Source organism: Polyodon spathula, chromosome 14 (assembly GCF_017654505.1).
Source record: "Polyodon spathula isolate WHYD16114869_AA chromosome 14, ASM1765450v1, whole genome shotgun sequence".
Taxonomy (NCBI): Eukaryota; Metazoa; Chordata; class Actinopteri; order Acipenseriformes; family Polyodontidae; genus Polyodon; species Polyodon spathula.
In genome coordinates, this window is record NC_054547.1 from 32,085,347 (window position 1) to 32,111,874 (window position 26,528).

The following is a 26,528-nucleotide window of genomic DNA, read 5'->3' on the forward strand; positions in this document are numbered from 1 at the left end:
TCCGTGTTTCTCACAGCCAGTTAAGCATATGTAATGATAGCATATTTTATTATAACGAATGTTCATTTTAGTGTGTCTAATATTGTTTTTGTCTAAAAAAAAACATATTATTCTGATTTTGTTGAACGAATCTTGCGAAACTGTTGTCAGGAAATTGGCTCATTTTTTTACTCGATACTGAAAGTTGCGGTAAGGACATTTCTGTTTCTAAAACTGAAGATTGAAGAATGAATTAACCAGGCACCTTAGCAAGATAGGTAAGGCTAGTATCTGCATTTATCATTTCATGCTTGCATTTGCAATATATGTGCACCTACTGTACTTTTTAGACTGAGGCAGGATGTTGTGGCTTCCTGGTACAGCTCTCAATATTCAATAACAGTGTCAAACAACAACAACAAATGCATTCTCTTTACAGGTAAAGGAAGTATGTAAAACTTGATGTTTACTATACAATATAATAATTAGGGTCTTCAAATTTTGTGTCCATGTAATTCAGAGAAGTATGTTGAATGGTGGTTGGTTTAAAGTACAGTACAAAGTACTGTAAAATACTGTCGTCAACATAATTAATAGTCTTGGGTTACATTATAATGGCATTATCAGTAATCGAGTATTGGCCATAATGTTCAAGACAATCACAAAAATCTTGTTCTAAACCCCGTAAATTCAGGCTTCATCCCTAGTTACTCCACTGCAGTTGTCCCTTTCTTGCACACAATCGTTTATTTTATTTATTTATTTATTTATTTGGTTTTTTATTTTGTGCACTGTATATTTGAAGTAAAACCAGAGGGGAGAGTACATTAAAGTACCCCCTCCCCTAAGAAGGTTGAGTGGGAAGAGAGGAACAGTGGGGCTTGTGTTTCTTGTGTTTTAACACTGCTTGTCAGAAATACTGTATGGTCTATAACACCACTGTAGGTAATCATTTTCCTGTAAATAATGGAGACACAAATTATGATAATGTTGCAGTAAGAAAACGTTCCATCCATAGCCAGATAGATATGTATTAGAATTAGGCTCAGTGTTGTGTGTATTCAGGGATAAAAGACCTGGAATATAGATAGTGGCATACCAGGAGCATCCTGGCTAATGTGGTTGTGTGCAGATTTGGTTATTGTTTACTGATGGGGTGGATCTATTTCTTATAGATAAACAACTGAATGAAGTTGACTTTTCAAGACAATCTGCATATGGCTTTGAAAACCCATACAGTATAGATCATTTATCAGAGTCATCTATCAGAGTGCAAAGTGCAAACCGTTTGATTTCTTCTGGCTAGATTTTTTTCTTTGTTTTGTTTTATATACATTGCCAGTTGCTACATATGACTGTTTCAGCAATCACAGCTTGAGGTTTAAACGATGTGCAGTGGTGCCAATGGACATCCAGGTTGTGGCAATCATACAGAGATGTCATTAAATGACAGTGATGTGTATCAGAATTGAGTTGAACATTTCCTTTAGTAAATCTGAGGGGGTGTATTTGTGAAATTAAACATAAGCATACTGCAGCCTAGCTTTAGCCAAGAATTGTAAATGACGAACCGAGTGGATATACTGTATAGGGAGAGATTCACTCAGCAGAAGTGTAACTTTTTCTAAACAGAAAAAAAACAAACTGGTAATGTTACAAATCTAAACCAGAAATAGCAAAGCTGTACTGTGCAGTGCATAGTGGTCCTTGAATTAACAAACCAAATTGGTGATTTAAAGTTTGCAACATAACCAGCTGTTGTTGTTTTTCATTTAGAAAATAATGACTTATGAGAAATTGAGAAATGTTTTTGTTTTAGTAACCCTTTAGTAGTAGATCCATATTTACAGTACTTGGCTGATCCATATGTGTAACTTGGTACTTGTACATTTACACTTTTTTTTTTTTTTTTGTACGTGTGCAATGTTTTGTTTTGTTCTAATAGTTATTTACTGGATGCATGTCAAGACGTTAAAGAATCCAAATGTAATGGAAAGAAAATATTTCGCTTTTATTACAGATGGACTCATAATTCCTTTAAATCTCCTGTGCGCAGTTCAACCTCCTGTGTGTATCTGTTTCTTGTTATTTGTTCTTGATTATCTACTGTATGCAGTAGATAATAAAAAACATTGTACAGAAAATAAAACGGGAAACAGTTTAGCTTTTTTCTCTCAAGAAGACTTAAGTTAATGGTAATAAAAATCACTTAAACCTTTCCCTTCATTAACACAGCAGTGTAGCTCGATGCAAAAGAGAAGTGACCATGTCATTCTTCCTGCTTGTTTCTGATCTGCTTGAACTGCAATTGGGTGGCTATACTGTACAGTGCAGTTCACTAAAACTAAACATGAGTTAATGAAACACTGGTAGTAAGTGATAAGATGTGAAAAAACCCAAAGTGAAATATAAAGTGAGCGTGCAAGTTTATAGCACAGTATTGAATTTAAATGAGGACTTGAATAAAGAGAAAGATATGACAGAAAAAAGGTAATTGTGTCAAAGGGAATAGACTTTCAAAGCAATTAACCACACAGGTTTTATTTTTCAGAACAAAATTTGTTGTTATTTTTTTAATCTGCTAAAATGAAAGTGTAGGGATAATATTCACATTTGAATCAGTATTGGTGAACGGTTATTAAACAGTTCTGTTTTGTGAGCTACAGCAGGGTTTCCAGGTCACTTCTGAATCCACCTGCAATTATAAGCAGGAGTGTCTCTGCTTACTGTAGCCCACAAAGTGACACAGACTTCACGAGAGCGGCTGGGTGAACATAAAGAGATTGTAAGTTCTGTTTTGAAGCTACTCTAAGGAAATGTACACAAACATGGTCTGGTTCCCTATCGATTAAGTGTGGTTGAATGTTGCGAACTGTCACCCATGAATCCTACTTTATCATTACATTGAAAATGGTTGTGGGTTTTTAACCTGTTAGAGAATCATGCTGATCTCCCTGTTGTTTTCCATCAATGAGCAAGAGAAGGTTTTATTACCCAAGGGCCAATAACAACTACGATCAGCTACACAGATAGATAAATATGAGGGCTGGGAAGCAGCCTGAGTAAACAGATATTGAGAATCAATTTGCAAACTATCACTGTTTCACCATCCCTTGTATTCTAGTACCTGAAGGCAATTGATGATCCCATGCTGTGGTGAAAGAGATGTCAGACGGCCGGTACAATTAGATGCAATGCTTGCTTGTGATAATTTATCTGTTCTACACTTTTTTATTTGGTTTGTATTAATCAATCAAGCTGTTTCCACATTGGCAGCATAGCAAGACTAAGCTCCTGTGCAGTATATCTTATTAATATGGAGGTACTGTAGGTTAAACTAGCATTTTCTGAGTAAAAATTAAAATTAAAGTTACAGTAAATGATATGCAGAAAAATGATAACGGACTTGGGAGAATGTTTGGTTGAAGAGAACATTATTTTGGTTATATTACTGCGTTACGATTAAAATCTCAAAAACACACCAGTACAACTTTCACAGTAGGTTAAAGCTAGTTGTAAAATGCTTTTAATGAGAAGGCACAAACATTATTTTATGTAGCTATTGATTTTCAGCGATAGCAGCGAAAACAATTTAACAAGATTATTTCATGACCAAGGAACAAAGTAACTGAAAGCTTTTTAACAGTATGTGTTCTGTGTGCAGTGAGCAGTTTAAATAACAGAAATGCTTATCACAAAACACTCTCACTCAGAAACAAGGTCCTCAATATTTAACTGATATTGTATCTGTAATTCAGTGATTCAAAAGGTAACCAAATCAATGCACATCAGCTGCCTGATAAAGCTTTATTGAATTACTTTGGCAGTGAATGCAGCAATACAGTGTTGACTCACATTTAGCAATTAATTGATAAATACCTATGCTTTTATCAAACAAAAGCAAATGGCTGTACAGTATCGCCGTAGTTAGAAAAAGACACCAACGGTGTCAAAAAGACCCCAACGGGCTCTCGCTAGGGTCAGGGGATGTGGCTGAATACTGGCACACAGCTACTGCAGTTGGCACATTATCGGAACAGAAGACGCTCCTGTTTACAAGGGAAGGCTGTCATCGGCAGATGCCCAGAGTCTGATGAGCTAGATTATTATCCAAGGTATCCAGTGGTCTGCAGTTGTATTCAGTCTGTACTGCATGACGTGATTCTGTGAACAGTGGGCAAATGTTTAGGGAAGTAGAGTTAATTTAGTTTTTAGATGAAATGCATTTTTGTGCAGTGTTCATTATAGTAAATCAAATATGCTTTCATGCAGTTCCAAACAAAATTTACAAAAAAAAACAAACAAGTGAACTCACCATTATTTCTCTGTCTGTCCAAATCAAACTGCTAACTTTATTCATACACTGTAGCCATCGTGGTTTATGATCATGCTATACAACAAGCAGATTGAAATTGGACACAGTTACAATTCTTTATAACCTTGAACGCAAACTGCTGTAAACTAAAACTACCAGAAAGTCAGATTCCAAAAGGCAATATGGGACCCACCCACTCAATAGAAGGAATTTCTAGTATTCAGAAATTGTTTTGGAAATAGCAAACCATGTATTGGTATTAGTAATATGTGAGGAGGGGGGGGGGTTTCTTAATACAATTATTTTATTTTCACACCTGTTTGCTGCCTTCGGTGCATGTACTTCCCCCCGCTCCCCCCCCCCCCCCTTTTTTTTTAAACCAAGAAACAGCGTTACAAATTTATGATGGTCTGTGATTGTATTTGGGGTTCTTGCTCTGACTTTGTATCCTAGTTTGGAGGAAGTTGATACTTTTGACACGTCAAATTTGTAATACAGTACAAGTGCACTAGATGTTTTTGTTTGCTGTTAATTTGTATTAAGTAAATACCTGGACTTTTATATTTTATTAACAGACTGTATAACCTGGATTTGAAGATAAATGAACACAGTTGAATAAACCTACACTTTTTTTTTTTTCTTTTTTTTAATTAACAGGTGAAGCAAAGAACTTGCTTCCATACACCGGACCAAACAAGATGAGAGGTTGTTTCTGTACAGTAAGCCTGGACCAAGAGGAGGTTTTTCGCACCAAGGTTTTTGAAAAAAGTTTAAGGTAATATTTTATATCCATAAGTTATTTAGCTTTGTCTCTGTCACCCAGCATTTAAATCAGTCAGGACAACCATTAAATATTCAGCAACATGTTTTTGATGTCCGTTTTGTGGCAAACTAATTGCTGCCCTCATTGTATATTCTTAATAATGTATTCAATACGGAGAGCTTTCAGGATACTGTGATACAGTTCATTGATTCTTAAATGTGTCTTTTGCAAATTAATGAGCAGTACAGGCACCATGATGCACATTATAGCTTTGGGATTATTTTCTGAGTTAACACTTAGTTTGTAAGTCATTCTTCAGGTTTCATAATTTCACCCAAAATGCTATATAACTGTCCCCACAATTAACTCTGTGAGTGCCATTATCACAGACAGACCTTAGTATTGTGGGCTTTAACTTGACAGTGGGATTTTACACTGCTGGCTAAGTTGCATCAGACAAAACTAATAAATCCAAGTCTCATATTTGTTAAGAAAGAATTCAAGACATTTGATGGACGGGTGCTACTTCTCTATGTTCGTATTCTGTATTGGTTATAGTGACCACCCACCATTAAAATCTACATAAAAAATGTTGTGTACTTCTATTAAAGTAATGTTCTGAAACATGCATGCATTCCAGACAAAGGAATAGGCAGCTTGAAAGATCTTCAAAGAAATTGAAATGAAAAGGGATGCATGAGTTTATAACTGCAAAAAATATGATGCAAGGTATACCTGTCCATGTATAGCGCAGGTGTATAGAGGCTACTGGTTGTCTGCATGACGTTGCATTTTTACTGCAGAGAACCAAACTTCCATTTATGATAGAACTTGCTAAGTAAAGTATTAAGCACATGTTCTTGAGGGCATGGAAATACAGCACTTTATTGAGCCATCCGTCTGTATGTCTGTATGTCATATATTCCTTAATGATGGCAATATACAGTGGAATAGTAAGCAGGGAATTTAGCTTCTTGAATTGAGTGGATTCCCATTCAGAATCTTTCCTGTTCCTTGTTCTGTTATTTCTCTTGTTTAATGATCTCCCCACTGTAACTTTTTTATGTTGATCTACAAACCTCGTTTAGAAGGTAAAGCTCTTAAGTTGAAAAAAAAAAACATGATGATTTTGGATAACATCACTTCCTCTTTAATTGTTTGCTGCAGCTCCACCTATATTTAATAATTATACAAGTACCTGTAACGTTGATGTATGTAGATACATGCAGGATACATACACAAATATGTACTACTTTATTTTTAAACATAAGCATCATTTAACATGTAAAATTTCAATACAATACTTTTGTATGTTCTGTTTCTTGCACTTCAGTGTCTTAACAAATGGTATCGCCCTTGCTGGTACTGTAAATGTAATGGCTAATGTCATGGCCAGAGAAACACAAGACCACCACACAATAAATTCATGAATAAATAGTGACGTATTTCAAGGATTTTCCTTTTAGGTAACTGCTTTTTTAGAGAAAATCAAAACTCTGCAAACCACACATTGACAAGTACTGTACAAGATATCCTGTGCTAGGATTACAGGAACTAGGTGTTTTTTGTTGTTTTTTTGAGTGCAGATACTGAAATTCAGCACTATTATTTAACCTTGTCAGCAAAACAATTTACAATGTATACTTTTGAAATAATTGGCAATAAAATCAGATTTTTAACTTAAGTATGTTGTGGTTTCTTTATGAACTGCTCATTTGTCTAGTGGTTTAGCAGCTACATTACAAGGGTTGTGTAGAAACTGCATTTAACACTTGTACTGTACAGTATATTCACACATTCATAAGTCTACAGTCCTTGCGTAGTATGTAGTAGTATACATTCCACCACGTTTTAATTAGGTGGTTTTTTTGGAGTGTTTGCCTTTTTAAAATATTAATAGCAGAGATTTCACAGTGGTTTAGAGGAAGCATATCCACCTACACAGTTGATGCTTCCCCCGTTTCTAGTTAGAGTGCTTGTCTGACTAGTGTAGTAGAACTATGACATGGTTTCTTGGAATTTGGAGATGAGAATGTGTAAGCTCAAACAGTTAAAAGCTGTAAAAATAAACTCCTTGTACCTAATGTGTTGGCAGACGCTGTTTTTGATAAGAACAGCAAACACGTTTCTGCTCTCAAGTAGGCTATGGTTTGGGGTAACAAATAGCTGGCTCATTGCAGTGTTACTAAAAATCTTTTGTAGGCCACAAACCCTGACCTTCAGTGTGTCTTGACCCATTTTGTTATTTGCATATTTGTTAGTCTCTTTTAAAATGGGTTTCATGTTTTCGCACATAGTTTTGCACTTTTTTTTTTTTTTTTTTTTTTTACCCTAGTGTGTAGAATAATAGCCATCTCCTCTGTTTAATTTCTTTTACTCTATTGTCTTTTCTAAAATAGAGAAATAAGTAGTAAACTAATTGCGGGTTTGGTATAAATGTATACTGTAGTGCTTGTATCTGATCCCTCGATTCTATGTAATTTACCTTCTGATAACCAAAGACTTGTATAGGCATGCTTCTTTTTTTTTTTTTTTCATACAGAGAACACATTTGGTAGGTGTTTTGTCTTCATGCTGCTGCTGAGCCATTGAACTGAATTTGTACTGTACAGCTATGGTCGAAGTACAGTACTGTTTCGCCTTTACTACTGTAAATAAAGTCTACAGCTATGGCCAAAGCTTTTGCATCAACATATAGAATTAACCAAGTCGATTGAAACCTGCTGAATAATGTAACGTTAACATATTGAATTGCATACCGCTTTGATGTTTTCCATATACCGCTACTTAACGAAAAACTAACAGATTGAAAAATGTGACCTTTCAAAATCTAATGTGACATACTGTACCACTATTCTGGCTTCCGGTATACTTTTGCAATATCCTTTTGTAGATTTATTTGATTACTTGATGTTAAATAAAATTTAAATCATATTTTATTTTTATTTTTAATTACATTATTATTATTGTTATTGTTATTGTTATTATTATTATTATTATTATTATTATTATTGGTGATGCAAAACTTTTAACCATAGCTGTACTTGGCATAACTTTAAAAATTAAGTTTTAATCCTTTTTAGGCTGTAAGATTGCGATTCAAATTATTGAGTTATTGAACATTATTTGAACAGGTGTTATGTATTGATCTTGACAAATGTTTTCATAGAATTGAAATTGCATATCTTAAAATATTATTGGTAAACTAAAATGTCCTAACGTGTTTCCAGTCTAACCCTAAAGACCAGTGAACAGGTATAGGCGCTGTCTGAAAACAAACCTGCTCGATGTACAGTATTTTGGCATTTCTTGTGCTGTGCACTATAGTTTTGCTTTTTATTTGTATTTCAGGAGTCAATGTATTACCCCCACTGGGGATGCATATCCATGTTGCCTGTATGTTACACTTCAGAGTTTTAGATATGCAGTACAATATGTAGGAAACCAGTAGAAATGCAGCATGGTTAGGACGCTCTTGGGCACAGTTTTGAGATTGTGGATTAGCGACACACTTTTAAGAACACCACAGCACACAGGATGCTGTAGTTGAAGCTGTAATATAGAGTTCTATACAGTAATTACAGAGTTTGTAATTGACCTCTTAGTAACTGTAGAGGGTAGCTTGAAAGTACAGTAGGCTAGAGATCCTGGTTGGTTCTGTTACAAGTACAATGTGATTTGTACTGTACACAATCCTATCTGTTGCAATGTTGGTGTCCCAGTCTCTTATAATCTGACCATTTTATTGTTTTTTTAAACCTATGTGAAGGAGTTCCAATCCTTGTTCATTACACATTGGCTGAAAGACAAAATAACAGGTCACTGTTTTTTTTTTTTTTTTTTTTTTTTTAGCCCCTTCTATGGAGAAGACTTCTACTTTGAGATCCCAAGAACTTTTCAGTATTTATCCTTTTACGTGTATGCTAAGGGATTTATGCAAAGGGATTTGCCAGTAGGTAAGTGATCCATTTACCCCTTTGTACATTACTGCATAGCCCTCAGGGGTCAATATGTTTTTTGGTTTGTTTACTAGTTTGTTTTATACTTCTAGGCAAAGTTGCAATTAGAAAGGAAGATCTCAGTAAATACAGCGGGAAAGAACACTGGTTTAGTTTGCAATCTGTGGATCCGAACTCTGAAGTACAGGTATAGTATGCTTTTATGAACAATAATAGGGGAAGGGGGAGTGGAGTGGTTTCCTTTAGGGGGAGTGTCAGAGATGTGTTTGGTTAAAGCAATGACACTGTTTTTTGAGATCCAAATTTTAAAAGTATGTTACGTTGTATGCTGTATTTTGTTATTCTTTGATGTGCAGTACATTTTAAATAAATGCTTAACTCTTTTCAGCATAACTAAATAGCATACTTTTTTTGTAGCGTTTGAAAAGCACTGTCCCCACATCCTATTTTCTTTTTTGGTATTCTTTAAAAGAAAATCTATTTTTGCCTCAGATAAGATTTTTCAAGTACTGTGCCATTTTGACTAATAGATTAAATAATAATACAATGTATGTATGTGTAGGATACATACAGTAGTACATAGGCAATACTATATGTTAATTATAATGAACTAACTGTATAACAGATGAAACCTCATATTGCATATCATATGTTCATATGATACTCAAGCAAGTACAGTACATTTGAGAAAGTAAATCGAAGGACATAATGGTTAAAGATCATTTGCAAACTTAAATTTGGCTAGGTATTTAAATAAAACATTTGTTATTGCAGGGCAAAGTTCACATTGAGATGAAACTCAACGAACTTATTACGGATAATGGATCTGTGTGTCAGCAGCTTGTAGTGCGGTAAGTCAAGTAGTTTCACATGCTTTCAATGGAAAATAAATACAAAATCTCACCTTGTTCATGTATTACACTATGTAACAACATATGAATCCAAATTAACATGTATTTATACTAAAGTAATACAAAAATTACTACAAAAGATTTAGAAGTGAGTAGTTTTTCGAGATTTACGATTATACTGTATTTACAGTATAATCGTAGATCTTGAAAAACTGCTCACTTCTAAATCTTTTGTAGTCATTTTTGTGTTACTTTAGTATAAATACATGTTAATTTGGATTCATATGTTGTTTTTTTCTGACTTTATGTGAACGAAAAGACACACATTTGCCCGTTTTCCCATTGGAAATAGTGATATTTTGAAATATCACTGTCCTGGTCACAAAAGCAAAGTTTGTGGGGAATAATAGCCATTTTCTATACTTTTGAGGCATAAGCAATTAGGAAATAACACTTACTACCCAGGAACAAAAAAAAATAAAAAATTTGTTACACGGTGTTATCAGGAGCAAAATTTATTAAGAAGGAATGCCTGTATTTCAACTTCACCTAACCAAAAGAAAATATACATTCCAGTATTTCAAAACGAGCAAATCAGTATGTCTTAATAGAGTTAAGGTCTTAATTTAGTTTAATTTAATTTACCCCATCTACCTAAGTCGTTAAATATGTTAGTCAGACTGCACATGTGGAAACGTGGATTCTAAGAAATGTCTAAATATGCTTAGATTGCAAATTAAACTAGGAAGTGGTTAGGTCTGTAGAGTTAGAAGTTGGTTATGTTGCTCTATCTGTTTCCATTGTGAAACTTCATTTTTAAGATGATCATTGTAAAGTTTGCCCAGATTTGTCCAGCTCTATAACTGCAAATTTTCAAAGCTGAAATTCTCCAGCTGTTGTCCCTGCTGCCACATGCCTGTCCCGGGTCTCAGCCCATGCAAGGCGTCATGCCTGTCAAAGTAATCTGTTTGGAAAGATGCTATTCTTTTTAAGAAGCTTTAAGTAAAGGGCTTAACTTTGATTTATTTGTGTAAATAATGAAAGGCTTTTAAGTAAGACCATATTTTTCAATTAAGCTTTTTACTTCTGAATCGCATAAAACACATCATAATTAAGGCCCTGTGTAAATCGCGATTTGCACAAATATCCCTCTTGAAAAATTGGACAACCAAAAATTACGTAAATTCTTCAGACTGAGTGTAGCAAATGGTGGAGCGATTCCTTCATACCCCAGCTGAGACATAAATACTTACCTATAGTTGCCGAGTTTCACAAGCAGGAGATTATGGAATTGGTAAACCAGTCTGGTTGCTTGTCAGTGGTCACTGGTGAGTCGACTGATGCACAAGATCAGTATGGGTTACACATTGTATTTGTTTTGCAAGACCTAAATGGTGAACTTCCGTGTGACGTACCAGAACTGAAAGCTGTCCTTGCAGATACACTTTACCTACAGGCTGTTAATTACACTGTTTCACAAGCTATTGTAAAGTGCTTGAATAACTTTTACGTTGATTTTGATGTCAGTGCATTTATCTCTGTATTTGATGTTTAAATAAATAAATAAATAAATAACCTGTATACATGATTAATAAAATAGTTCTATGCACATTCTGTGAAATACGATACTTTACCCGTGATACTGCCGCGATTTTCACAGGGCCTTAATCATAATATGAAGCATGAAGTTGAATCTGTGAAAATATTCTGTTGTGCATAAATAAAACAAACTGGTGTCTTTTCTGCAGGTATAAATGACAGTGGATCTATCAAACAGATCTGGTTTACATCATAATTACAGTAGGATCAGAATTATTTTTACAGACGGGAATACACCAAGGAGACTTATTAGATGTTTATTATTTTCTTAGCTTGGTCCTCAAGTTCTGATATTTAGCTTCTTCTCTGTCTGGTTCAGTTGGGTAGAACTCTCATGTTTTCAAGTATAGTTTTAAACAAATCTCCTAATAGTTAAAATATCAGTCATAAAATGATTGTATATATTGGACAGTATAGCTGTTAATATGTTAACATCAGACCGAAATTCTGAACACAGGCAGCCCTTTTATGAATATAATATATATATATATATATATATATATATATATATATATATATATATATATATATATATATATATTTCTTTTTTAACAACTTGTGGATCTGTTTCCTTTTTCATTCACACTCATATTGTTGGTCAAGTCAAAAGGAAATGATACCATCTGCACATCTAATGTGCGAACACGAAGATGTACCTCCCCAGCCTGCAGACCGCAGTGGTTTTGGTTTGGCGTCATTCTGAAAAAACACCCTGCAATCTCTAGAGCGATAGCAAACCCTCACATTTTTTTTAATGCTGAAGACACATGTAAATGAGCGTGTTCGACTATAAACCAAAGTCTCTTTTACAAAGACAGAAAACAAAAAGACTCTTGACTGCCAGCGTAACGATGCTTGCCATGCGTGAACTTCCTGTTTGTAACTTCTCCTTTCCTTACTTCTTCAAACAGTGTTTTTCTTTTGGGTTTTTTTGGTTTTGTTTTTTGTTCATCTCTCATGGTTTTACTCTTCTTAATCATAAATATGGTACGTTTAATTCCAGTTTTCACAGTTTATATAATCTCTCACACACACACCATATAAGAGGCACCTGATACTCAACTGTGGGAGTTCTGTTTTTGTTTTAAAGCACTCGATGCAGTCTTTCCTTATTGGATTCTGTGTCTCCACCTCATATTATATAAAACATATATTATACAGTACAGGTGCAGATTAACTAACTATTGTTTAATTTGTCCTTATTGCAGAATAATTGAGTGCCAAGGCTTGCCACTGATAAATGGCCAAAGCTGTGACCCGTACGCAACTGTGTCTCTTGTTGGACCTTCTAGGTAAAATGTTGTTTAATAATTCTAATCTCTGTTTTTTTAAAAAAAAAAAAAAAAAAAAAAAAAAACATTGCATATGCTGTCTGTTGGGTTTAAATATGTTTAGATCTTGATTTCTTGAATGATTCTCTCATCTGCAGGGGAAAGCAAGTTTATTTACATAGACTCCACAAATGTGTGGCACAGTATTAGCATAACAAGTAGAGGTTGATCTTTATTTATGGAGGGAGGGGTAAAGTATGAATGCAAAGCTTCGCAGAACTCCACAGCTACTCTGTTTTGTAAGCATTTTTTTCTGAAAATGTCAATGTCTTTATTGATATTGCAGAATGTCTCAAACATTTATTCTGTGACCAGGAATTGATGTGTTAGTTAGACAATGCGAAATGTTCCTTTTAATGGAAACTAAGTACAACCTTGAATGTAGTATGTTTTAATTTAAACAATTTATCAGCCAATATCTTGTGTAGTTTCTGTTGTGTTTTAACAAACATTTCTGAGCTTGTATGTCTCATCTAGTATTGAGCAGGAGTGAAACAGACTTAATTTTTAAAAATGAAATCCGTTGCAATAGGTCGGATCAGAAGAAAACCAAGGTGAAAAAGAAAACAAGTAGCCCGCAGTTTGATGAAACGTTTTATTTTGAGGTAAACGCTGTTTCTTTTGTTTGTATAAATGGTAAAGGAGCATTATCATTACTAACTGTAATTGCATATCTAGCTTTTCAGGAGAGGTCTTTTATCACACTATTACTGTGGGGATAAGAGCTCGTCTGAGAATCTACAGCTGTGGACAAAAGTTTTGCATCACCTAGAATGTTAGAATTGAGACGTTAATTTTAACATCATATAATTAAAGAAACCACAAAATTATATCACAAGAGTCTTCTGGAAGCCATAATAGTAGTACAGTATATCATGTTAGATTTTGAAATGTCACCTTTTTCAATTTGTCAGTTTTTCATTGAATATTGAAAACTACAAAACAGAAAGTAATTCATATGTTTACATGACATTATTCAGCAGGTTTCATTCGACTTTATGAAGCAAGACTAGTTAATTATATAGGGTAATGCACAACTGTTGGCCGCAGCTGCTGCTTTCCCTGAGTTAAATCTGCAGTAAATTGTCATTTATTTTCTCCAGTCCTGCTTTTGAAGTAGTTGGTACTGAATTGTTTTTTTTCTTTATCAGCCGCGGACGTGAGATGTCTGAGCTGCTTGGTATGGGATATTAAAAGTTGTCTTTGGCTGTACTCTGTACAGTCTGCCACAGCTTACCTTGCATGGGTTTTTCCTATGTCCTCTGTGTTATTTATAGTAAGAAACTGTGCTACAAAAATGTGTACAAAAATGAGTCACTGTGGAAATAATACTGCTTTTCAGTGCTTTAGAAACCGTTGATCTGAAAGACTTGTCATTCTGATATTGAGTGGTTGATCAATTGCGATTTTAAAATGGATAATTAATGCATTTCTATTTGCTACTGAATTCTGTATATACTGGCAGTAAATGTTGGTCATTGTAGAACCAGTAAGTGTGGCTCAGAATATATTCATGTTTGTAATCCCTTTTAATAGACATGCACTACTGTACATATTGAAAAGTGAAATGTGTTTTAAAGTTCTTCTTGTTCCTATAGGTGACAAGGTCCAGCAGCTACACAAAAAAGTCACAATTCCAGGTTGAAGAAGAGGACATTGAAAAGCTTGAAATTAAGTGAGTTTACTTGACAAACTAAGTGTGTGGTTTTTAGCTCCTAGGAATAGACGTGAGGTTGGCTGCTATTCAGCGTACTTTCATGGATTTTATTTGTACATTTTAATCCATCAATTCAGTACAACATCTGTACATAATTCCTGCAGTATTTGCGATGTACAGTATGAAAGCAAATTATGTGCTTGCCTTGCATCCTTCTGTATATAGGCAAGGTAGGTAAAGCATCACTTCATGTATGTTTCTTAAGAGATTCAGCACAGCTTTTCTAAAACTGGATTATAAATGACATGCCTTTGACAATATTCAGTAGTTTCATATTACTTTTATTTTTTCTAGCAGTGTCCTTAAGTCTTTTTCCTTACTTTTGCATCAGCAGGACTTCACTCGTATTGCATTTCACATGACTGATAAAAATAAGAAAAAAGGGAATATATATATATATATATATATATATATATATATATATATATATATAGCTTACTGTTTTATAGTATATTATAGGTTCCAAAAGGACTGGCACTAATTGTTATTCTTCTAACTGTCTCAGTTTGCAAACTGATATTTAAGTGAGGTAAGAGGTAGGTTATTTAGTAGGAAGAATATGCATGTGTGTGTGTGTGTGTGTGTGTGTGTGTGTGTGTGTGTAAATGTATGTGTTTTAATGTGTTTGGATTCAGTTTCATTAAAAAATATTGGCTAATAAATGCAAATGAGATGCATGTGTGTTTTGAAATAAAATCAAAACAAAATGTCAGAATGAAACAGTAGCATATTTTAACATTACTTTGCATTTATCTAAAATATGCAGAAATGTATTGTATGAGGGTTGCTGTTAAATCCAGGTTACAGCATGGTGAGCAGGCTGAGAGATTAAACAAAATAATACTTTCTCTGTATAAACAGCTGTGCTTGTGTGTTTGTGACCATGACATTACAGCTGATTTCCAGACTGCGGAAGCACTCTATTTCCACCGAAGGTTTACCTTTATGGGGAAAAAAAAGACAGTTGCGCCTGACTGTAGTTTACAGGTGGTTAGCAGTTGAAATGTAGGTCTTAAAAATGGTACGACTGCAAATTAAAGACCATGTCTGTACGAGATACAAAGAAATTGCTCATTCATTATTTAATTTGTATTTATTTATGTATTTGCAAGTTGGAACAAAGGGTTCTGCTCTACCAAATGTTGTGGGTTCAAAAAGAAAGAACATATTTACCTATAATACTGGCATTTACAGTGTGTAATAGTATAGTCAATGAACACACTATTCTTAAATGTGCACACTGAGTACATAGGCCATGTACATTGTTATAAAGTTTTAGTCAAAATAATGATCAGTTGTACGATAATTACTGTATTAATAGTGGCCATTTTTTATTAGTTAGGTACTATTCTTGGATTTACGAGTAACTATTTTTTTACAGATTTAAACCTTACTGTAATATATAGAACTACAGCGATTGACATTTACAGTAACTGCCTGAATATTTTTTGGTGCCACTGTATGCGTGGGTTTGGGTGTTTGTTTTTTGAAAAAAAATTTTTGATTTACAATTACAAACCCATTTTAAAAGATGGGCATTGTGTTTAATGTATTGTGTTTTTTGGAGTTAACAATTCCTTGACAATGATTTTCTTTATGAATGATGCATTATTACTTGGTTTTGGCTTAATATTTTTGGTGGGTTGACTTGGTGGGGTTATATCATTTCTGTCAGTGAGTTGCTGTTTTCTTTCTAGGGTGGACCTGTGGAACAATGGGAACCTTGCACAGGATGTTTTTCTGGGAGAGACCAAGGTATCGGTGAAGGTTTTAAGAAATGATTCATCTCATCAGGCTTGGTAAGGGTTACAACAGTCGAACAGTACCTACAATTAAACTGAGACGGTTTAATTCAAATAAGTAAATAAAACAGTAGCACAGTCCCAGAGATTACTGTCCGAGTTGCTTATTTGTAGATTTGTAAGATCATCAAAGGCTACAAAAATCAGCCATTTGGGCAGTTTAGCAAAACTACAAAAATACAACAGAAAACAGAAAAGAGAACTGCTAAGACAGCCCTCTACTGGACTGTTTGAATAATTAACAGATGTCAGTTCAGATTTATTGAGTATTCAGGTTAAATTCGGGGGACTAGTAATAAACACTTGTTCTGATTTTATTTTTTAGGGCTTTTCTCATTTTACAATTAAGTATTGCCTGTTTTATTTAGTGTGGTCCCGTCCCCCCCTTTTTTTTCAAATATGAATTAACTGTAAATTATTGCTGGATCCTTATCACATTGCTTTCTGTTTTTTAAAACCGTAAAATAGTTACGCTGACTGGCCCATAAAGGGTTTGCAAATGTATGTAGACAAGTGGCATGTCACATAATCCAGTAGACCTTTATAAGCAGTGCGAGCGTTGTGTACAACTGTTTATCAACAATCATGGAAAAGCTTCACAAGGGACATGATTCTGAGTTCCCAAGGAACCAGCTCACCCCTCAACACAGTTGCTTCATTATCCATCACCTCCATCAAGAGTCTCTGGTGTTCCTTAAATATCAACATTTGCAGAAAATCACCACCAACTCTGGTTGCAGTTTATGACTGACTGAGCCACAGGTGTGTGTAGCATATTATGACATGCTAAAGTGTCCCACATTACTGGGTAATACACACTTGTTTTATGAATGCACCAAGAACTGTGCATTATAGGCTGGTCAGGTCATTCTCTTTTTTGTTTTGTGCCAGTCAGTGTCTAAGAAAGGGATTTAAAAGAATGTGAACAGCTGTAATCCAGACAGAGAGAAAAGTGTGTTTAAACTGCTGATTGATGTAACCTGTGATAGCTGCCTTGTCAGATTGTTACCTTTGTGGTGCGCAGACTTCAACTCCTTTATAGCATTATATGCTGGTGAATTCCATGAGTTATCTGGCATCAAGTATTGCCATGCTGACGTCAGTGGCTGCTTCAGCTGTGTTTTCTGAATAGTTCGAACATGTTGAGATAGACACAAAGATAATGGGTTTTGCTATTTGACGCTTCCTGTGAGAACACAATGATAAAGACAAATTATAGCCGCAAATATTTTCCAAGTCCACTTCAAGGGGATTCAGAGCTGTTGTGGTATTGGTAGGTGCAAAACAATAAAAATGGCCAGGTATTTTTTGCATTTTAAAAAGTGGCTGGCCACTACATTAAAGCTATTGTCAGTTGTGTACTGCAGGAGAAAAAGGTTAGAAAAGAAATCCCTTTTTCTATGCTTACAGTTAAGAATATACAGGAAATATCAGTAGCTTTTACACAGTATAAATGTAAGAGCTAGTAGTCTTGTATACTTTGAATAAAGGTCATGTGGTTTAATGTGTAGGCGTGCATATACAAAAAACAACTGCATGATCTACAGTACAGTTAAACTGCACTGTAGTTTACTGTTTAGTAGAGTACAGATTTGAATTTGTTTTGGGTGGGGAAAAAAAAAAAGCCAAACTCTCACATTTAACATGCAGAACATTTTTTAAAAATCCAGTAAACTTCTGTCTCATACTGAATGTTTGAGACTGGCGTTCATGTAGATTTGATTTAGTTTACTGCTTGGTTTAAATGACAAATACATTGACATTATTTAAACTTTGTTTTTATTCATGTTGCTTAGGTATTTGTTACAGCCGAAAGACAATGGCAACAAGACCTCAAAAACCGATGACTTGGGCTCCCTGCGAGTAAATCTAACCTACACAGAAGACCATGTCCTTCCGTCGAACTACTACATTTCTCTGAGAGATCTGCTGCTCAAATCACCAGATGTTAAGGTACTTTTAACTGGTTATCACTTATATATTACATTCTTGAAAAAGTAGTGCCTTTTGATGCAAAACAATGAGTCTGTTGCTTTGTATCCCTGTTCTCTGCTCTACAGGTACATATTTACATACTGGTGAATTTGTGCACCCACGAGTGTAGAAAGACAGGAATAAAACAGAGTTCCATGCAGGTAGCTGTACAATGCAGAAGGGCATTATAACACCCCCCCCATCCTCACATACTGTGGTCAGAGTGTGCTTCATACAAATTTGTAGATAATCCCATTTATTTAGCTTATTGTTTTCCCATTTATATCCCTAATCTCCTGGATGGTTCTGCTTTTTTGTGTAGGGCTGGTAGGAGAGATAAGCTGCAAACTATTGCAGCCATTTCTCCCGCTGTCACCTAGCAAGTTATTCCAATAATAAGCCAAGCAGCCCACCTGTCTACCTCCCTGCCCAGGAGGCGCCCCCTCCCCTTTTCTACACAGGTGAGATTAATAACAACATGTCACATCTGTTCAGCCCATCTGTTCCACATTACCACCTTCACCACCAGAACCATTCAGAACTCGCAGCCCACTTGAGCATACTCGTCAGAAACCCTGTGTTTTGAAAAGTCTGTCTTCATAACCTCCCTTTTCTTTTGTCTTTGTTCAGCCTATCTCTGCCTCCGCTGCTCACATTTTGTGCGACATCTGCCGAGAGCGATACGAGGCGGTGCTGCCTGTTGTACGGCTGCTATTGCATTACAATAAACTGGTTCCTTTTGTAACTGCTATAGCTGAGCTGGAGCTTGAGCAGACACAGTAAGTGACTTGTATTTCTAGAGTGTAGGAACTTTTTTATTCTGTAGGAGAAGGGCCTGTGACAAAGGCAGGTAAATCTTGATGTTACTAAACATATCTAACACACCTACCACAAGCCCTGACACTGCTTATTTACTCCTGGGCAACCCTCTTGCTAAAGCGCTGCTTAGTACTGTGATCAATGCCAACCTACATGTGTGACACTGGCAGAGTTATGGCATGCTGTACAAATACATTCATTTTGTTTTGTTAATCAGAACCATACCATACCTATACTAATGGTATTGAGAGTAGCAAATTAAAACTTTTAATTAGAACAGTGGTTTTGTGTTTTTGCCTAGCAACATGACCTGAATGCGGTAGATCCTGAAAACATAAATCAGGTTGTTGACTGTTAAGTTTGTGTGAGCCATAGTTGTGGCTGTAACAATCCCACTGTGATACCAGTACAGTAATTTAATATTACACACACCGGCGCTACCTCACTTCTCCCTTTTTAAGAGCGTGTGGCAATGTTCCTCATCCCTGTGTGTATTTGTGTGTTATATGTTGCTTGTGGTGTGTTATGTTGGTGTATAGTCATTGGTACACGGGATATAAATGGGTCTGTGTAACACGAGGGATTTAAAATGTATATTTGTATTTATGCACGAGGATAGGACAGCACTTCACGTGCAGGTAAAATGTAATATGTGAGCACGGGAAATTGCACTAAAATTAATTCACGTGCAGTTGTACCGAGACTCCAGTTGAATCATTGATTAGCAGTCGAGTCTCGGTACAGCTGCATAAAAGCAGTATGTTTTCACTCGCTCAAGTTTGTGTGTTTGGTGAGTGGAGAAGGAGAGTTAAACAAAGTAAAGTAAAAGAAAGTAAATAGAACTGTTTTGACTCACCGTGTTTGTTTGTCTGTTAGTCCACTGTTTAAGTGTTAGTCAGTTTTGTTTGTCTGTTTATTTTCCATCAAGTGCCGTGTGCTGTTTTTGTTTAAATCTTTTATTTCTTTTAAATCTTTATGCAATAAACGAGTGAAAGCAAGCGCATTCACCATATCACTCGCAGTGCTGTGTGTTTTCTTCTGGTTTGATGTCACGACTGAAGCCAGTCTCTCACAGGACCCCACAAAAATGCCTAGAAAATCGACTTATACAACTATTTTCTGGTACACGGATCTTAATACTGTGTAGATTCCAACTCTGTTTCAATCCAGATGATTTATTTCCCCTCTGTTGTTGGTTTCTGTAACTTGGCAAGGACACATCATATAATTCACATCTATCTTGCATTGTCACGCTGCCAGTATCAGGTTTCCGTGTTAATGTGTCCTCTAATATAATTTATTTAACTAATATTTGTCGCCGATTCATTCACAATAATCTATAGCAAATTACAGATTTTATTAGAAACCACATTTCTCAATATGTATTCTGAATTCACCTGAAAAGTTTTAGAAATAACTCTCTACAATTATTTTGGTTTTCCAGAGAGGCCAATACAATTTTCAGAGGAAACTCCCTGGCAACTCGTTGCTTGGATGATATGATGAAGATTGTTGGGAAACGATACCTGATTGTAACTTTGAAGCCTGTTTTAGATGAGGTGAAGTTCCCATATAACTTTTTTTATAGTAAATCCTTAAAAAAATCTGCTAGTTATAAATTTATTTTATGTTGAGTGCCATACTACAATTCAGTCTCATAACAGAAAACCATGATTAAAATCCACTTGACACACAAAATCTACATGTTGATTTTAAAATGTTTGTATTTCATTTTAAAGATACTGAGTGGAACCTTTCTCCCATAAAAATCCTTGCGTGTAGCGATCACCCTATTTTAGAAACAAATGTTTCATGTGCCAGTTGAACACCGCATGAGTGACTCATATTTTTGTTTGACAGTTTTAAAATGCTTGCCATGAGCATTCATTAATGGTCATGCATGTCTTGGAAATCATTTTAAGATTGTAACATAGTGTCATCGTCTTATTTTTTATGATTACTCATTTTTTTTATTTCAGATCTGTGAATCTAACAAACCATGTGAAATCGATCCTATAAAGCTGAAAGAAGGGGACAACGTAGAAGTAAATAAGGTAAACTACCACCATTATCAAAAAAACTAAACTGCCAATGAGGCAGTGGTCTGCATTCACTAAGCTTGATTGTTATAATATATATATGTATATAATCTTTATGAAAGATTGCTAAAGAATGGCCAAAAAAATCCTGCACCTTAAATGGTTAGAATTAGATAAATTTGAAAGCTGTAGTCAAGAGTAAATTTATTACAGCATTGCCTAAAATTACAGGAGAATCTGCATCAGTACGTGCAGAAAGTCTTCAATTCCATTGTGCATTCAAGTATGACCTGCCCTACCCTGATGTGCGACGTGTTTAATGCTTTGAGACAAATGGCAACAAAACGCTTTCCTGGTAAGTTGGCTTATTATTAGAAACCTGGTCAAGTAGACAAACGTTACCACAAGCGCCTTCATCAGTTTGCCTGGCTTATTAGCAAGCATCCTCTTGAGGGGTGTTGTAAACCGGATGCTGCTATTTAAACTGCTTATGTTTCATAAACCACATCAAATGGGAACATCATATTTTCAGTGTTATGGCAACTCCATAAGCAGCAGTTGCCAGGGCTAAATGTAACTAACATTCTTATTAACGTGTGTCTGGGGTAAGGTGGGGGGGGTTGAATTACATTTGTGTATTTTTATTGAAAAATAAATGTTTAAACATGGGTGTTCCAACAGATATTAAACTAGTAAACCAACTGAATGATTACCAAAAAAAACAACAAAACATTCACTCAAAATATCCAAAAGGAATCAAATGATCTGAAAAACTGACAGTGGAATCTCTCTTAAGATAGGGTTCACCCTTCAGCTCCCCCATCAAGTTTTGAGACAATGATACATAAGAGGACAAGAGCTTAGTTTTTAACTGTGTTCTTTTTCAATAATGAAGAAAGAATTTCATCTACGATCTGTTATGCTGTTACACCTCTATTTTCATAAAGGTATTCAGGTATTTGGGAAACGGATACTGGAGGTAACAGCCAGTAATGGAAACAATAGCTACGTGGTCTGGACTTTACTAAATTATAGATCCTGAAATTTTACCACATGGTGGTGCCAAAGTCATATATTATGTATAATACATTTGTGATATTAATATGCATAGCTATTTATAACAATTTACATAATGTGTCAGGTTTTTACTTGCACACTGTGAACTGAAAAGTGTTTTTTATGTTGTGTAAAATGCATTAATGGATATTTTTCTTTTCCATACAGATGACCCCCATGTGAAGTACTCTGCAGTGAGCAGCTTTGTGTTTCTGCGGTTCTATGCAGTGGCTGTGTTATCTCCTCACAGTTTCCATCTCCGATCTCATCATCCAGTAAGTAGAGAGTAAAGAGTTTCATTTTGTTTTGTTGTGTTACAGGGCATACATCAATCAATGAATATACGACAGTATTGTACTAGTATTATTATTTTTGTATTTATTTGACGGATGCCTTTGCCAAAGGTGACTTACAGTACTGTAATTCTTTATGTATTTTTTGTATACAACTGTAAGTCACCCTGGGTAAAGGCATCTGCTAAGAAGAAGAAGAAGAAGAAGAAGAAGAAGAAGAAGAAGAAGAAGTTCGGATTGCAACAAGTTATATCTAAAATTACACATTAGTAGTGCAAAGATAATTGTGACGGAGCACTCACACTCCGCCACAGATTTAAGTTAATATTTCAAGCCCAATATCAATTAGAAGATCATGCACATTTCTTCTAACCCTGTTTTAGCATGACCCAGCTAAGTCCCTCTGTTTTTCTAACCTCTCATTCTGCAAACACTACTTTTGTTCTCTCCCCTCCCGTCAAACAAGAGCTGTTTGGATATGTAAATGCGCATTTGAATGGAAAGATGCACGTTCCGATTTTACTAAGCATGCATATATTTTAACAATGGAAAACAAAATATAAATTAGCTTTTGGTACACCATGCTTGCTTTCTAACAATCCATCTGTCTGAAAATAATGAAAATGTAATGCCTTGTATCCCTTCTTATGGGGAAAGCAGTCAAGGCATATGTTGCAATGGATGAAGCTTCAGTGGACTCTTATGACAACATCAAGAATGTGATAATATGGAAATACGACATCACTGAAGAGACAACACCTCCAGGGGAGTCACCACGAGAAGCCTACGTGCGGCTAAAATCCCTCTATCAGCGATGGATGCATCCAGAACGACACACCAAAGAGGACATCGCAGAGGTCATTGTTCTGGAGCTGTATGTGCGAGTGCTACAGCCGGAAGTAGGTCTCTGGGTAAAGGAGCACAAGCCTAGCACAGGACTCGAGGCAGCAGCACTAGCTGGGACGACCATTTGAATCATGTGAGATCAGTGCTCCAGAGAGTCTGCAGGGGAGGTTAACTGTCAATCCTTCCAAATATACCTGGGCAAGAAACAAAGCATCTGGGCTCATTGGGGGTGAAGTGATTCGTCCTCCAAATGGACAAGCTGGAAGCTGTACAAACCTGTCCACAACCAAAAGCAAAGAAACAGGTAGAGTCCTTTTTGGGATTAGTCGGTTGGTACCGCCTTTATTCCTTATTTTGCGACCACAGCTGTCCCACTCCCTGACCTTACCAGGAAGTGGGAGAAGAAAGCACTTCAGTGGATTCCAGATTGTGACCAGGCTTTTAACAAATTGGAGACCTGTATGACCTCCAAACCAGTACTAAAAAGCCCTGACTTCCAGAAATATTTCCTACTTCAAGTGGACGCATCAGGAGTAGGCTTGGGAGCAGTACTGGCTCAAGGTCAATCAGTACCGTTGAGATGGAACGCCTTGCCATTAGCTGAGGGTCCAGAACGTGGTGCTTAGGTCGGGCAAGTCCAGTGCATAGTAGGAGAGGTAGAGAGATCAAGAGATCTACACATGCAGTCTAAACAGGTGGTTCTGGCATATCATCCCTGTGTGCTTAGTTGATTTAATATGTAATGTATATTGATAAAACAAGAAATAGCCGCAGTTCTCTAGTGGAGACTTCCCCATTTGACTTGGATGCTGATTTAAGCTGATTCTGACAAGGTTTTCGTTTACCAATTTTATTGAGAGTGAAACTAAAGAATTTGTTTTGCTTACTCGCTTCTCTACTCATGTTAGGTAAAACAGTACAGTAATAACAAAGAATGCATTGAAACGTGTGTCCGCTTCCATCCTGTGAGTTGTCAGAAAGCGTTACATGTTTTGAAATGTACAGTATGAGAATGCCAAGGCTAATTGCATCTTCATGTTTTTCAGGATGCACAGATGTCTCGAACATTAACGCTCATTTCCAAAACTATTCAAACATTAGGAAGTTGGGGCAGTTTATCTAAAAACAAACTGGTATGTCTATGATTATCTAATTTTCTCTTTTTGCTATGTTGTCTGCAGTGTTTGGTTATTTCTGATTGTTTGCTATGTTTCTGATATTAAAAATATGTAATTTCTCATGCTATCCTGGGGCCTTACATAAAAACTTATATTCATATACAGTATACGTCAAGAGGAATAAAAAGGCTTGTATTTTTATTTAAAAACAAGCTATTTATAAGATCATCTTTTAATAAAGGAAACCACATGCAAGCAATAATAACAGATGTTGTTCCCTAATTTTTCAGTCAAGTTTTAAGGAGACCTATATGTATGATTTCTTCAAATCCTTCCAAGAAGAAAAATGTATAGAAGAAGTTAAAAGGGTATGTTCTTACTAATTTCTGTCAATATAATAGTCTCGATACTCTTGATTATCACTAAGTGATACCATATATAGAGTTTCCATTCTGGGGAATAGCAAATTTCAGTTTTTCAAAAATGTCCAAATCCGTTTTTCCCCACTTTTTTTTTTTTTTATCAGATTGATAATTAAACATGGCATTTTGAACATAAATTTAATGTTGATAGTTTAAATAAGTAAATTTAATAAATATTAGTTTTATTTATTTATTTATTTTAATTAAAGCCAAGGTTTTCAGTAAACCTCAATATACAGCTCCCTCAAATACCATAAAAACGAATAAAAAATGTCGCCTGTTGAAAACCTTAGTACTTGAATAAGCGGTACCCTTGAGTAAGTGCTGCAGCTGGGTTTTTTTTTTTTAGCAATTTTAATAAACGCTGTGGCATTAATTCAAAGTAATATGGTATTTCAAATCATGGTCTCGAATCAATTTTTATATTTGTATCTTCCTCAAAGAGTTAACATAGGTAGTTACGGTACACACTCAATTTTTTTTTTCATACCGGAGATTAGCACATTATATTGTAATCTACAGTAGACTGGCCATTGTTTATGTTTTAATTCCTGTTTTTTCAATTGTTTCCATAGTTTTTAGATGAAATTTCCTCAACAGGAAGTAAAGAGTCCAGTGGAGTAGAAGAGTCTTTGATTCTTAAAGAAGGGTATGTTTGTTTATTTTTTATTATTATTTATTTTGTTTTATTATCCATGATCCATTAATAGTCCAGTATCGAGTGTATATATCTGTATGTCAGTCTAATTTAATGATTTAAACAGTTGCATTTCTAAATACTGCCAGTCAGTCTGTCCTTGTGCCACTGCCACTACTAGAAACTTACCAGGCAAATTCTAATGGTACCTTTCACTATGACCTGTGACCTTATATGGCTTACATATTGAGAACTTATAATGTTTTTAGACAAAACACTTTGTTATTGTTAATCTCAATTAAGTTCCATTATCGATATTGGCCAGTGAAAATGAACCATTACACAGTGACCTTGTTTTAACCTCTTGCGATATTAACATATGCATTATTATTCCAACATAGTTACTATGGTAATGCTTTATACAGCTATTACATAGATATGCAATTGTGTATTAAATTAATATTTCATGAATATGCAATGGCTGGTTTCTTGCTAAATTCTAACCAAATGTCGACTGAAAATGTAATTGCATAGCACGTCCATTTATATTATGTTTTGTTACCCTTAAACATGTAATAATTTCCCATTGTTTACATGTTTTTAATTGAAAATACAGTTAATCTGACTTAAATGTTAATGGGGAAAGTAATTAGGAATAATTGAATGTAAATGTATCTATTAAATATGAATTTAACATGAATTTAATATGCAATTACATATTTATTTAATATAAATTTATGCCACACAATATAAAGTGTTACTGTTACTGCTCCCTGTACTGTACATTATTCTAAAACTTACCAAGATGTCAGTAATAGAGTAGGTTTTCCAGTTTTGGTGCAACGGTATAAAGACCTAACACTGTAAAGGGTCATTTGGATAGATTATAACTTCTCTGCAGCAGCATTAAACTCTTCTCTTGTTTACTGGTATTTCATGAATGAATTATTGCCCCCTAGTGGGTTCAAATAGGAAAGCTTGACCGCATTATTGGTCTGTTCACAGTCT

The 26,528-nt window shown here is 35.2% G+C and overlaps 1 protein-coding gene across 1 annotated transcript in view; it reads left to right on the plus strand.

The window, feature by feature from the left end:
• The window catches only part of LOC121327227 (ras GTPase-activating protein 2-like), a 39,349-nt gene that overhangs the window by 522 nt on the left and 12,299 nt on the right, over positions 1-26,528 (plus strand). The window contains exons 2-18 of the mRNA XM_041271113.1: positions 4,952-5,069; positions 8,910-9,013; positions 9,109-9,203; positions 9,791-9,867; positions 12,675-12,758; positions 13,330-13,402; positions 14,396-14,472; positions 16,212-16,313; positions 18,113-18,269; positions 18,921-19,069; positions 20,554-20,668; positions 21,089-21,163; positions 21,380-21,503; positions 22,373-22,479; positions 24,390-24,476; positions 24,752-24,829; positions 25,459-25,532. Coding sequence (XP_041127047.1) covers positions 4,952-5,069; positions 8,910-9,013; positions 9,109-9,203; positions 9,791-9,867; positions 12,675-12,758; positions 13,330-13,402; positions 14,396-14,472; positions 16,212-16,313; positions 18,113-18,269; positions 18,921-19,069; positions 20,554-20,668; positions 21,089-21,163; positions 21,380-21,503; positions 22,373-22,479; positions 24,390-24,476; positions 24,752-24,829; positions 25,459-25,532 — 1,696 coding nt within the window. The remainder of the gene's footprint in view (positions 1-4,951; positions 5,070-8,909; positions 9,014-9,108; positions 9,204-9,790; positions 9,868-12,674; positions 12,759-13,329; positions 13,403-14,395; positions 14,473-16,211; positions 16,314-18,112; positions 18,270-18,920; positions 19,070-20,553; positions 20,669-21,088; positions 21,164-21,379; positions 21,504-22,372; positions 22,480-24,389; positions 24,477-24,751; positions 24,830-25,458; positions 25,533-26,528) is intronic.